Genomic DNA, 12,478 nt, shown 5'->3' with positions numbered 1-12,478 from the left:
CTAAACCAGGTGAGGGTAGCCAATGGGTCTCAAAGCCTCAGTGAGTTAGGGACTTCCCTGCATGCGAAGACAGACTCTGGCAGATGATAATGATAATAATAATAATAATAATAATAATAATAATAATAATAATAATAATAATTTATTTATTTATACCCCGTCCATCTGGCTGGGTTTCCCCAGCTACTCTGGGCGGCTCCCAACAGAATATTAAAAACACAATAAAACATCAAACATTAAAAACTTCCCTAAACTGGGCTGCCTTCAGATGTCTTCTAAAAGTCCGATAGTTGTTTGTTTCCTTGACATCTGATGGGAGGGCGATCCAAAGGTAGACGAGACCAATAGTGGGCCCAACAATAAAAAAGGAGGTTTTTGTATATGCTGTAGAGCTGGGGTCAGCAAGCTGCGGTCCATGGGCCACAAGCAGTCCATGGGGGTCGTTTAAACAGCCCATGAGCCGCCCCTGAGCCGAGCTGCCCACTTGGTGAGTCCCTGTGCGCTGCGCTAAACCAGTGCAGCGTGGAACGAGGACTCGCTTCCGTGGTACTGGAAATCACGTCTGCACAGACACCGGCACCGGACATCGCGCCTGTGCAGACAGGCACCGGAAACCGCGCCTGCGCAGACACAGACTCCAGAAACTGCATCTGCGCAGACACAGACTCCAGAAATCGCGTCTGCGCAGACGCAATCCGGCCCACGGAACGACTTCCGTGGGAGTGAACTGGCCCAGGTGAGATAAACCTTGCTGACCCCTGCTGTAGAGGGAGGTGAGGGGCAGGTGGGGATCATCAACCTGGGAAGGGAGCCCATCTAGGAGAACGAAAACTCTGATCCTAACCTCCTGCTGCCTTGCAGGATATCTTTGGGAGAAGAAAAGCCTAAGGCTAAACCCTACACAAATCCAGAATGGAGTCCCTACGATGGTTGGATGGTGCCTTATAAGCCTTCTTGCAAATATTATTATAATTCCAACAGCCAAGCTGGTGCCAAATGTCTTGCTCTGTGTCAGGGAACTGCCATTGGTTCAGGAGGGAGAGAGGAAAAGCCGGATGGCTTACAGAGAGCTCCCAAAGTTCGTGGAAAGCAGCAGCTCCTCAGTGGGGGAGAGGAGTAATGCCTCCAGTGGAGAGGAGCTGTAGGGCTCGGAGGAGGTGAGGCGGTGCCAGGAGACCTTGCCTGGGCAAAGCGGGGAGAGGTCCTCCGTTACCCACACCCTCCTTGCGCAGTAAGGTTTCGTGCCGAGAGGGGAGGCGCAGACTGGGCGTCAATAAATTACTTTGCTGGGGAAAGTTTAAGTCCCGCCCACTCACGGATTCTGCCAGTGAATGAGCCAGCCACGGGAGAGTGGCACTCTGGACAGATAAAGTTTATTTTTGTATCAAAAGCAAGGCTTCACAGCCAAGCAGGGAGGAATTTGCCTGCTTGCTCTCGAGCAACCCCTTGGAACCATTATACTCTGCTTTCCTTTCGACCAGATCCATGAGGCCATACACACTGTCCGGGCTTGCACCCCAGCACCGCTAATGCGACAAAAACAACGCAGGAGGCGGCAGCTAGGGGCTGCCAGTCTCTGCAGCCACAGCAGGCGCTGTGATTCTCCACTGGTTTGACTTCACACCCAGAAGCGCACTCCATTGTCTTTTGAGGCAGACAGATGCCCACGGCAAATTCCCAGAGTTCCCCGGGAAGAGGGATTGATAGTTAAACCACTCTGGGAACGGTGGCTCCTGGAGGGGAATAAGGGGGTCTCCGGGCAACTCTCAGCCCCTTAACCCATTACAGTTCCCAGGATTATTTGGAGGAAGCCATGCCTATTTGAAGCGGCCTCGTGGCGCTTTAAATGTATGGTTTGGATGTGGGGCAAGTCATCTAGCTCGGTGTTGTCCAGCGTCTCTCAAGGATTTCAGGTTCTACTGAGAAATGCTGCCTGAACCATCTGCAAATGCTCTCCCCCTGATGCTTAATAATAATAATAATAATAATAATAATAATAATAATAATAATAATAATTATTTATACCCCGCCCGCCCCAGCCAGAGCTGGGCTCTGGGCAGCTAACACCAATAAAATCACAGTGAAAACATAATAGGGGGAAGGGGGGGCAATTTAAAATACAGGTTAAAATGCAATTTAAAATGCAGCCTCATTTTTAAGCAGCCGATATATCAAGACCATAAGGGGAGGGAAACATAAGGGTCAGACTGAGTCCAAACCAAAGGCCAGGTGGAACAGCTCTGTCTTGCAGGCCCTGCGGAAAGATGTCAAGTCCCGCAGAGCCCTGGTCTCTTGTGACAGAGCTTTCCGCCAAGTCGGGGCCAGTACTGAAAAGGCTCTGGCCCTAGTTGAGACCAATCTAACTGCCTTGTGACCTGGGACCTCCAAAATGTTGTCATTTGTGGACCTTAAGGTCCTCCGCGGGGCATACCAGGAGACGCGGTCCGGTAGGTACGTGTGTCCTAGGCCGCATAGGGCTTTAAAGGTCAAAACCAGCATCTTAAACCTGACCCTGTGCTCCACCGGGAGCCAGTGCAGTTGGTAAAGCACTGGATGAATGTGATCCCACGGCAAGAACCCCGTAAGGAGCCTCTCCGCGGCATTCTGTACCCGCTGGAGTTTCTGGGTCAGCTTCAAGGGCAGCCCTGCGTAGAGCGAGTTACAATAATCAAGCTTGGAGGTGACTGTCGGGTGGATCACTGTGGCCAGATCAGGGCGAGAAAGTAAGGGACCAACTGCTTAATACAGTGGAGATGGAAAAATGCCACCTTTGCTGTGTGAAGTGGATTTCATGCTCTTTATTCAGCTCACAGTGGTGAGGAGGAATGGAAGTTCCCCCACAATATCTGCTTTATATACATTATTTACAGAATGGGCTGCACGTGATTGGCTAATTCCGGGATTCTCCTGTAGGCCAATCGGGTTGCGGATTCACTTTCACCTAGAGCTGGATTGGGTGGCTCCTGCGGACCAATCAGACTACTGCATTGCTCTAGGACCAATGAGACTGCTGCATTTTGGATCCTATTGTTCTAGGACCAATGAGACTGCTGCATTTTGGATCCTATTGTTCTAGGACCAATCAGACTGCTGCATTTTGGATCCTATTCAACTCAGTACAGTGGTGCCCCGCAAGACGAATGCCTCACAAGACGGAAAACTCGCTAGACGAAAGAGTTTTCCGTTTTGGAGGTGCTTCGCAAAACGAATTTCCTATGGGCTTGCTTCGCAAGACGACAATGTCTTGCGAGTTCCTGCTGGTTTTTTTCCTCCCCCCCTTTTTTCTAAGCCGCTAAGCCGCTTATCAGCTGATCCGATCAGCAGATAAGCCGCTAAAAGCCGCTATAATCCGCTAATCCGTCAATGGGCTTGCTTCGCAAGACGAAAAAACCGCTAGACGAAGAGAATCACAGAACGGATTCTTTTTGTCTTGCGAGGCACCACTGTACATAACGCTGTGGCTGCAACCTGCGCCTCCACGGAAAGGGAGGCGTCGAATTTACACCCAAGCCCTTTTGCTGAGCTTATTTCAATTGTGGGCTCTTTTGGTTTGCAACCTCCTCTTTCCCTTTCTGCCAGCTGCACGCTGCAAACCCCCTCTTCTCCCCGAATAAAACCCCTGCCGATCTCACCGTTTGGTCCCGCAGGCGCTCCCCGCTGATCAGGTACTGGCGACGACGCCCTTCCTCCGGGCGCCGGACTTTGCAGATGGTGACATAGCTCAGGCCGCCGCCGCCCACGGGCACCCAACCCCCGCTTGAGTCGTCTCGGGTCATCACCACAGCCCGCACCCGAACCATGTAACTGGGGAAGGAAGGAGGGCAAAGAGAGAGCAGAATTCAGAAGAAACCACTCGGGAGACAAGGTTAAACAAGAACGGGACCGTCCCAGTACGTTTCCGAGCACAATTCAGAGTGTTGGTGCTGACCTTTAAAGCCCTAAGCGGCCTCAGCCCAGTATACCTGAAGGAGCGTCTCCATCCCCATCGTTCTGCCCGGACGCTGAGGTCCAGCGCCGAGGGCCTTCTGGCGGTTCCCTCATTGCGAGAAGCAAAGCTACAGGGAACCAGGCAGAGGGCCTTCTCGGTGGTGGCGCCCGCCCTGTGGAACGCCCTTCCAGCAGATGTCAAAGCGATAAACAACTACCTGACATTCAGAAGACATCTTAAGGCAGCCCTGTTCAGGGAAAATTTTAACGTGTGATATTTTACTGTATTTTTGGTTTTTATGGAAGCCACCCAGAGTGGCTGGGGAGGCCCAGCCAGATGGGCGGGGTATAAATAATAAATTATTATATTATTATTATTATTATTTGAGAACTACCGTATTTTTTGCTCTATAAGACGCAGTTTCCCCCTCCTAAAAAGTAAGGGGAAATGTGTGTGCGTCTTATGGAGCGAGTGCAGGCGGGAGGCTCTGCTCAGCGCTCCCCTTAAAGAGCCGCCTGGAGTGTGCGTGCGGCTCTTCGGGGCTTTTCCCGAGAAGTCCCCAAGAGCCACACACACACACTCCATGCGCTCTTTAAAGGGAGCACGGCTCTTGGGGGAGCCTTAGCCCCACGCAGCCTCTCCCGGGCAGGGGATGAAGGCTCCCCTTGCCTGGGAGAGGCTGCCTGTGGCTAAAGAAGAAGCCAGGACAGCGAGCGGGATCCCGCTGGCTGTTCTAGCTTCTGGCTTAGCCACGGGATGAAGTCTCCGCAGGGGAGTGGGGAGCCTTCATCCCGCTGCCCTGCGGAGGCTTCGCGTGGCTATCCCTGGCTTTTGCGGGAGGTGGGGGAAAGGACACGGCGTGTGGCTCTGTCCCTTCCCCCACCTCCCACAAAAGCCCCCAAGAGCCGCGCTCCCTTTAAAGAGCGCGCGGCTCTTGCGGGAGGAAAGCCAGTAGGCTTGCTTTTGCTGAAGCCAGGAGGGCAAAAGGGATCAGTGCGCACCGATCCCACTTGCGTTCCTGGCTTCAGGGGTAGCCCTGCAAAGCCTCCTGAGTGAAGAGGGAGCAGCGCTCCATCTTAGCTCAGGTGGCTTCTTATTTCTTGTTTTCCTCCCCTAAAACTAGGTGCATCCAATCTTCTGGTGAGTCTAATAGAGCGAAAAATACAGTATCTGACAAAACATGGTTCCCTCCTGTGGGGTAGAAATAGGAAAACTATATTTTCATAAATTCTCTGTGGTTTTATTTTTAATCTTCTTTTTTTTTTCTCCCTGCGGTTTGTAAATACGTGAGTGTCATTTTGGACAGCATCTTTCCAAAGTTCTTACTTCACCAAATTGTTAAGTAAAACTTTTTTTAAAATCCAAATGAAGGTTCAGACATGGCCAGAAACATGTTATTAACTATCCCATTAACAGGATTCTAGGTATCTTTTGACGTAATCGGACCGCCTTATCCTTTACTTCCACATGAACATCATTTTGTTAATTTGTTTATTGATGGGCTATTCTGGATACAGTGGTACCTCGGGTTAAGTACTTAATTCGTTCTGGAGGTCTGTTCTTGACCTGAAACTGTTCTTAACCCGAAGCACCACTTTAGCTAATGGGGCCTCCTGCTGCTGCCACGCCGCTGGAGCACGATTTCTGTTCTTATCCTGAAGCAAAGTTCTTAACCCGAGGCACTATTTCTGGGTTAGCGGAGTCTGTAACCTGAAGCGTATGTAACCCGAGGTACCACTGTACTTGGGAGGGAAATAAACTACAATTTTACATAAAAAACAAAAACAAAACATGGTTCCAGCAACAACACCCTTGGCTGCTCCTTGATTAAATTCACAGATATAAGGGAAAGCTCGTTCAGTTCAATAATTCAATACAGATTACGTAATAGTAAGGGAAGCATAGAAAGTGCGAAGAGGTAGAGGGAAGTCAAAAGAAAACGAACGAGGAATTCAAACCGATATAGAGGAACAGAAAGAATGTGGGAAAAGTATAAATACGAAGGTAAATTCTACCCGGGAATCTTATGCACAGATTCTTTAAAATACGGTTTGTAGTCGTGAAATGAGTTTGTATGTTGGAAAAATATTTGGTTTTTGTGTTTTTTCTTTTTCAGCTTTTTTGCTGTGTTTTTATTTTCCTTTTTTTTAACCTGTTTTGATAATGGATTGTTGCTGTTGATTTTTTTTTAATGGTAAATTAATAAAGCATTTTTTCCCCAATTTTTTAAAATTAATTTTCCACATTTATAACAGAAATAACATACAAAACGCACAAAAGAAAACACATTACAATACTAAAGAATTTTTTGAAAAAACACTTATTACTTCTAAAGCCTAATTTAACTTTCATCGTTAGCTGACTTCCTCAAATCCCCCCTAACTGAATTTCATTGAATCACCTTGTGACAGTTCTCCAAAATCATATTTCCAATAAAATTAACTCCTTCAATTTACTGTCCTCTTCTCTTTTATTAGTATTCTAATCCTTAATGCTTTACAATTCATTCTTATTCTAAGCCTAAGCCTATTTGATACTTCCAAATAACTTCTAATTATCTAAAGCATTTTTAAAAAGAAAAAGGGGGGGGAGATGGCAAAGAGGAAGAGCAACCAGGGAGGAGCTGGCTTGAACCCCCCCCCCCCGAGTGGCCCCAGAAACATCGCGTGCCATGGGAGGGAACGGTCCTCCGCTCTCTCTCTCTCACACACAAACCAATTTATTACTATTTGTTGTTGTTGTTTAAGGACTCCTAGGCATAGCTGTCAACTTACAGATTTGAAAATAAGGGACCAGCAGCCTTGAAAATAAGGGACCAGCAGCCAAAATAAGGGATTTTCCAAGCACAGGTATGTTCAGCTTCTGAGCCCCTCCAAGCCAAAGGCAGAAAGCCCAGCCAGCAGCCAAACGAAGCCTCAAGCGGTGGTTCCCACAGCGCAGCAACCCGGCAAAGGGGATGCAGCAAGGAAAACCACTGTCACCTCTCCGCTGGGAAGCGCTGAGCAAAGGCGAGTCCCCAGGCAACGCGGCTGATTTGATCGGCACAAGGCATGCAAGCTCCACCCCCCAGTCGTTCTCAGACTCCTTATTGGGTGAGCAACACAGCCAAGCAACACAGTTGGAGCCTCCCTCCTCCCTGGCCGGCAAGGAGGGAGGGAGAGGAGCTGCTTCCTTTGAAGCCGGGAAATTTAAGGGACATAATCAATAAGGGACAGCAGCGGGACACGGCGCTGGGATAAGGGACTTTCCCGCTAAATAAGGGACGGTTGACAGCTATGCTCCTAGGAGGAGGGCAGGGAGAAGGAACGCCAAGGTGCATCTGCAACAGCACAATCGAACGCCTTCCTCTGCCCCAGTTGACACAAAACATGTCTCTCTTGTATCGGTCTCTACAGCCACAGCAGGCGCTGTAATTCTCCAATGGCTTGACTTCACCCCCAAATGTGCACACTTCCACTGTCTCCCGAGAAAGATGGATGCTATCTATTACCTGCCCTTCACTCTAAGGTTCCAGGGTACGTGGCAACATTGCAACACAACATTGCACGCAACACAACATTGCAATGCAACTTTTAAAAACGTGCAATTACAGAAATAAGGCAGGGTGGATAAAAATAAAAGGTTTTTTTAAATTAAAAAATCAGATTATTTTTAAAAATAGGATTTTCAGAATTTAAATTGGATTTTTAAAATACATAAAATGCTTTTGGAGGAAAAAAATCTTTCAAAATATAGTTTTCTATTTAAGTTACATTATAGTCCAAAAGCTATTCATCAGGAAATAAGGATTTGTTTTCAGTTTTTCATGTGTGCTAAAACTCAGCCCAAGTTTTTTTAAAAATAGAAATTGTTTAGCCACCTCAGTTAACAAACATGGATACATATGCTATTGTGTTGTTGTTGTTTAGTCGTTTAGTCGTGTCCGACTCTTCGTGACCCCATGGACCAGAGCACGCCAGGCACTTCTGTCCTCCACTGCCTCCCGCAGTTTGATCAAACTCATGCTAGTAGATTCAAGAACACCATCCAACCATCTCATTCTCTGGAATCTGTACAAACTAAATTTTATCGTTCCCTACTAGGGTTACCTACCTGTGTCTCTAACACTGCCGTTAGGCTGGAGGTTGGCCAACTCCCTATTAATGCCAGGATATGGATCCTGAAGATTCATTTCTGGCTAAAACTCATATTTTTCCCAGTGGGAGTGGCTCCATTGACTCTACTAGACCCGTTCCAGTCTAAATGGAGATTGTCACTCTATGAAAAACTGAGGGGCCTGGGGCTTTCCTCACAAGAACTTATAGCCTCAGGCTTTGAAAAGGCTAAAATGATGGTGAGCCAGCGAATAGGAGATGTAGAGCTTCAGGACCATATGAGCAAGATAGATAAATATCCAGCTATCCAAGATTATGGAAAAGGGTTTAACCTAACCCCATATTTGATGGACCTACAAATCGCAAAATATAGGCGGGCGTTTACCCTTACTAGATTTGATGTATTGCCATCTGCCTTACTAAAGGGCAGATACGAGGGCACACCCTATGCTGAACGAGTTTGCCCATGTGGTCTGAAGGAGGTGGAAACGGCTTCACATGTGTTGTTACACTGCGACCTTTACGGGGATATCAGGTTACTGTTTATCTCCCCTATCATTCAGAAATTTCCAGGTCGATCTGAATCTCAGCGGCTGAAAATCCTACTAGGAGACAAAAACCCAGAAGTAACATTGAAAGTGGCCAAGTTTTCTGCGGCCGCGATCAAGCAGAGGGCATTAGCTGTAAAAAAGTAAAAGATCTGACCCCTGGATAAGCCCCCCCCTTTTTTTAAGCCCATACATATACTGTAGTGCATATATGAGTATGTATATGTGTGTGTGTCTGTGTGTATATGTGCATTGTTTTTATGTATAATTTTACAACTTTTAACTGACACCACCATTCCCTTGTAAATTATTGCTGCCTTTTATGTTTTTTTTTTTTCCCTTTCTTCTGGTCTATGACCGTAATAAATTTATTCATTCATTCATTCATTCATCTCATTCTCTGTCGTCCCCTTCTCCTTGTGCCCTCCATCTTTCCCAACATCAGGGTCTTTTCCAGGGAGTCCTCTCTTCTCATGAGGTGGCCAAAGTATTGGAGCCTCAGCTTCACGATCTGTCCTTCCAGTGAGCATTCAGGGCTGATTTCCTTCAGAATGGAGAGGTTTGATCTTCTTGCAGTCCATGGGACTCTCAAGAGTCTCCTCCAGCACCATAATTCAAAAGCATCAATTCTTCGGCGATCAGCCTTCTTTATGGTCCAGCTCTCACTTCCATACATCACTACTGGGAAAACCATGGCTTTTACTATACGGACCTTTGTTGGCAAGGTGATGTCTCTGCTTTTTAAGATGTTGTCTAGGTTTGCCATCGCCTTTCTCCCAAGGAGCAGGCGTCTTTTAATTTCGTGACTGCTGTCACCATCTGCACTGATCATGGAGCCCAAGAAAGTAAAATCTCTCACTGCCTCCATTTCTTCCCCATCTATTTGCCAGGAGGTGATGGGCCCAGTGGCCATGATCTTCGTTTTTTTGATGTTGAGCTTCAGACCATATTTTGCGCTCTCCTCTTTCACCCTCATTAAAAGGTTCTTTAATTCCTCTTCACTTTCTGCCATCAAGGTTGTGTCATCTGCATATCTGAGGTTGTTGATATTTCTTCCGGCAATCTTAATTCCGGCTTGGGATTCATCCAGCCCAGCCTTTCGCATGATGAATTCCGCATATAAGTTAAATAAGCAGGGAGACAATATACAGCCTTGCCGTACTCCTTTCCCAATTTGGAACCAATCAGTTGTTCCATATCCAGTTCTAACTGTAGCTTCTTGTCCCACATAGAGATTTCGCAGGAGACAGATGAGGTGATCAGGCACTCCCATTTCTTTAAGAACTTGCCATAGTTTGCTGTGGTCAACACAGTCAAAGGCTTTTGCATAGTCAATGAAGCAGAAGTAGATGTCTTTCTGGAACTCTCTGGCTTTCTCCATAATCCAGCGCATGTTTGCAATTTGGTCTCTGGTTCCTCTGCCTCTTCTAAATCCAGCTTGCACTTCTGGGAGTTCTCGGTCCACATACTGCTTGAGCCTTCCTTGTAGAATTTTAAGCATAACCTTGCTAGCATGTGAAATGAGTGAAATTGTGCGGTAGTTGGAGCATTCTTTGGCACTGCCTTTCTTTGGGATTGGAATGTAGACTGATCTTCTCCAATCCTCTGGCCACTGCTGAGTTTTCCAAACTTGCTGGCATATTGAGTGTAGCACCTTAACAGCATCATCTTTTAAAATTTTAAACAGTTCAGCTGGAATACCATCACTTCCACTGGCCTTGTTATTTGCAGTGCTTTCTAAGGCCCATTTGACTTCACTCTCCAGGATGTCTGGCTCAAGGTCAGCAACCACACTACCTGGGGTGTATGAGACATCCATATCTTTCTGGTATAATTCCTCTGTGTATTCTTGCCACCTCTTCTTGATGTCTTCTGCTTCAGTTAGATCTTTACCACTTTTGTCCTTTATTATGGTAATCTTTGTACGAAATGTTCCTTTCATATTTCTGATTTTCTTGAACAGATCTCTGGTTCTTCCCATTCTGTTGCTTTCCTCTATTTCTTTGCATTGCTCGTTTAAGAAAGCCTTCTTGTCTCTCCTTGCTGTTCTTTGGAAATCTGCATTCAATTTCCTGTATCTTTCACTGTCTCCCTCGCATTTTGCTTGCCTTCTCTCCTCTGCTATTTGTAAGGCCTCGGTGGACAGCCACTTTGCTTTCTTGCATTTCTTTTTCATTGGGATGGTTTTAGTTGCTGCCTCCTGTATAATGTTGCGAGCCTCCATCCATAGTTCTTCAGGCACTCTGTCCAGCAAATCTAAATCCTTAAACCTGTTCCTCACTTCCACTGTGTATTCATAAGGGATTTGGTTTAGATTGTATCTTACCTGTCCAGGGGTTTTTCCTACTTTCTTCAGTTTAAGCTTGAATTTTGCTATAAGGAGCTGATGATCTGAGCCACAGTCAGCTCCAGGTCTTGTTTTTGCTGACTGTATAGAGCTTCTCCATCTTTGGCTGCAGAGAATATAATCAATCTGATTTCGATGTTGCCCATCTGGGGATGTCCATGTGTAGAGTCGTCTCTTGTGTTGTTGGAAAAGCGTGTTTGTGATGACCAGCTTGTTCTCTTGACAGAACTCTATTAGCCTTTGCCCTGCTTCGTTTTGATCTCCAAGGCCAAACTTGCCAGTTGTTCCTTTTATCTCTTGATTCCCTACTTTAGCATTCCAATCCCCTATAATGAGCAGAACATCCTTCTTTGGTGTCACTTCGATAAGGTTTTGTAAGTCTTCATAGAACTGGTCAATTTCAGTTTCTTCAGCACCAGTAGTTGGTGCATAAACTTGGATTACTGTGATGTTAAAAGGTCTGCCTTGGATTCGTATCAAGATCATTCTATCATTCTATAATGTTACTGTTTTAGTTAAATAAATTGTTTCAATTGTTATTAAGGGAATGATTACTTTTCTCCTCCCAATAGAGTACAGAAGAAAAGTTGTCCAAATATAAACAGTTAAATTATTAACCTCACCATAATTTCATAATTATCTGTCTATGTATTTCTAATCGTATAAGCAAATCAGTAATTTTTGATATGACTGTAAAAACTACTCTGAAAATTTGTTATTCTAAAAATGAAACCTTCATCTGGTTGTAAATATTAAGATTATACCAGCAAGAATGAGTCTTTCTGTAAAAAAAAAAAGATTTAAATCAAGTCTTGCCGACTAGTGATTTAAATCGTGATTAAAATCGACTTGATTTAAATCAAATCCACCCTGTAAGGTTGGTTGGTATCCATCTGTCTTGGGAGAAGGGCCCCTTTGGGGGGTGAAGTCAAAATGTTGGAAGGTTGCAGCTCCTGAGTTTGAAAAAATACAGTGGTGCCTCACAAGACGAAATTAATTCATTACGCAAATTTTTTCGTCTAGCGAATTTTTCATCTTGCGAAGCACGGTTTCCCATAGGAATGCATTGAAAATCAATTAATGCGTTCCTATGGTCAAAGAAAGTCCAAACAAAGCCAAATTTGGTACAACAAGAGTTTATTAAGTGCTCTTTAAAGTCACACATACTGTAAAGAGCATTTCAAAATTAAAACCCAGAATTTTTTTTTAAAAAAACAGCAGAGTGGCCCAATGGTCACAGAAAATCATAAAAATGCAGAAAAAAACACACAAGCTTCCAGATTCTTGCAAACCCCTTCCCAACACCAAGTCCTTGAATTCCAAAAACCCCAACCCAAAATCCAAAACCCCCCAAAAAAGTTTTAAAAGCTTAACTTACCAAATGGCTGCAAAATAAGTTTTAGAAAAGCTTCAAAAACCTCAAAAAAGGCTACTATGTACACTGCGTTCTATGAGTTGCTCTTCGAAGTCAAGTCGCAACTGTATTAACGGTGTTAAGAAAAAGGAAACAAACTTGCAAGACGTTTCCGTCTTGCGAAGCAAGCCCATAAGGAAATTCGTC

The 12,478-nt window shown here is 45.5% G+C and overlaps 1 protein-coding gene across 4 annotated transcripts in view; it reads right to left on the bottom strand.

Annotated features, from left to right (window-relative positions):
• Positions 1 to 12,478, bottom strand: part of SPRED3 (sprouty related EVH1 domain containing 3) — a 44,335-nt gene that overhangs the window by 12,951 nt on the left and 18,906 nt on the right. For all 4 annotated transcript variants that reach the window (XM_082231248.1, XM_082231249.1, XM_082231250.1 and 1 more), the window contains exon 2: positions 3,633 to 3,804. In XM_082231248.1, the coding sequence (XP_082087374.1) occupies positions 3,633 to 3,800 (168 nt within the window). In that variant the 5' untranslated portion in view covers positions 3,801 to 3,804. The remainder of the gene's footprint in view (positions 1 to 3,632; positions 3,805 to 12,478) is intronic.

This window comes from Podarcis vaucheri (genome assembly GCF_965113315.1).
Source record: "Podarcis vaucheri genome assembly, chromosome: 7".
NCBI classification, from domain to species: Eukaryota; Metazoa; Chordata; class Lepidosauria; order Squamata; family Lacertidae; genus Podarcis; species Podarcis vaucheri.
This window is presented reverse-complemented; position numbering and strand designations above follow the sequence as displayed.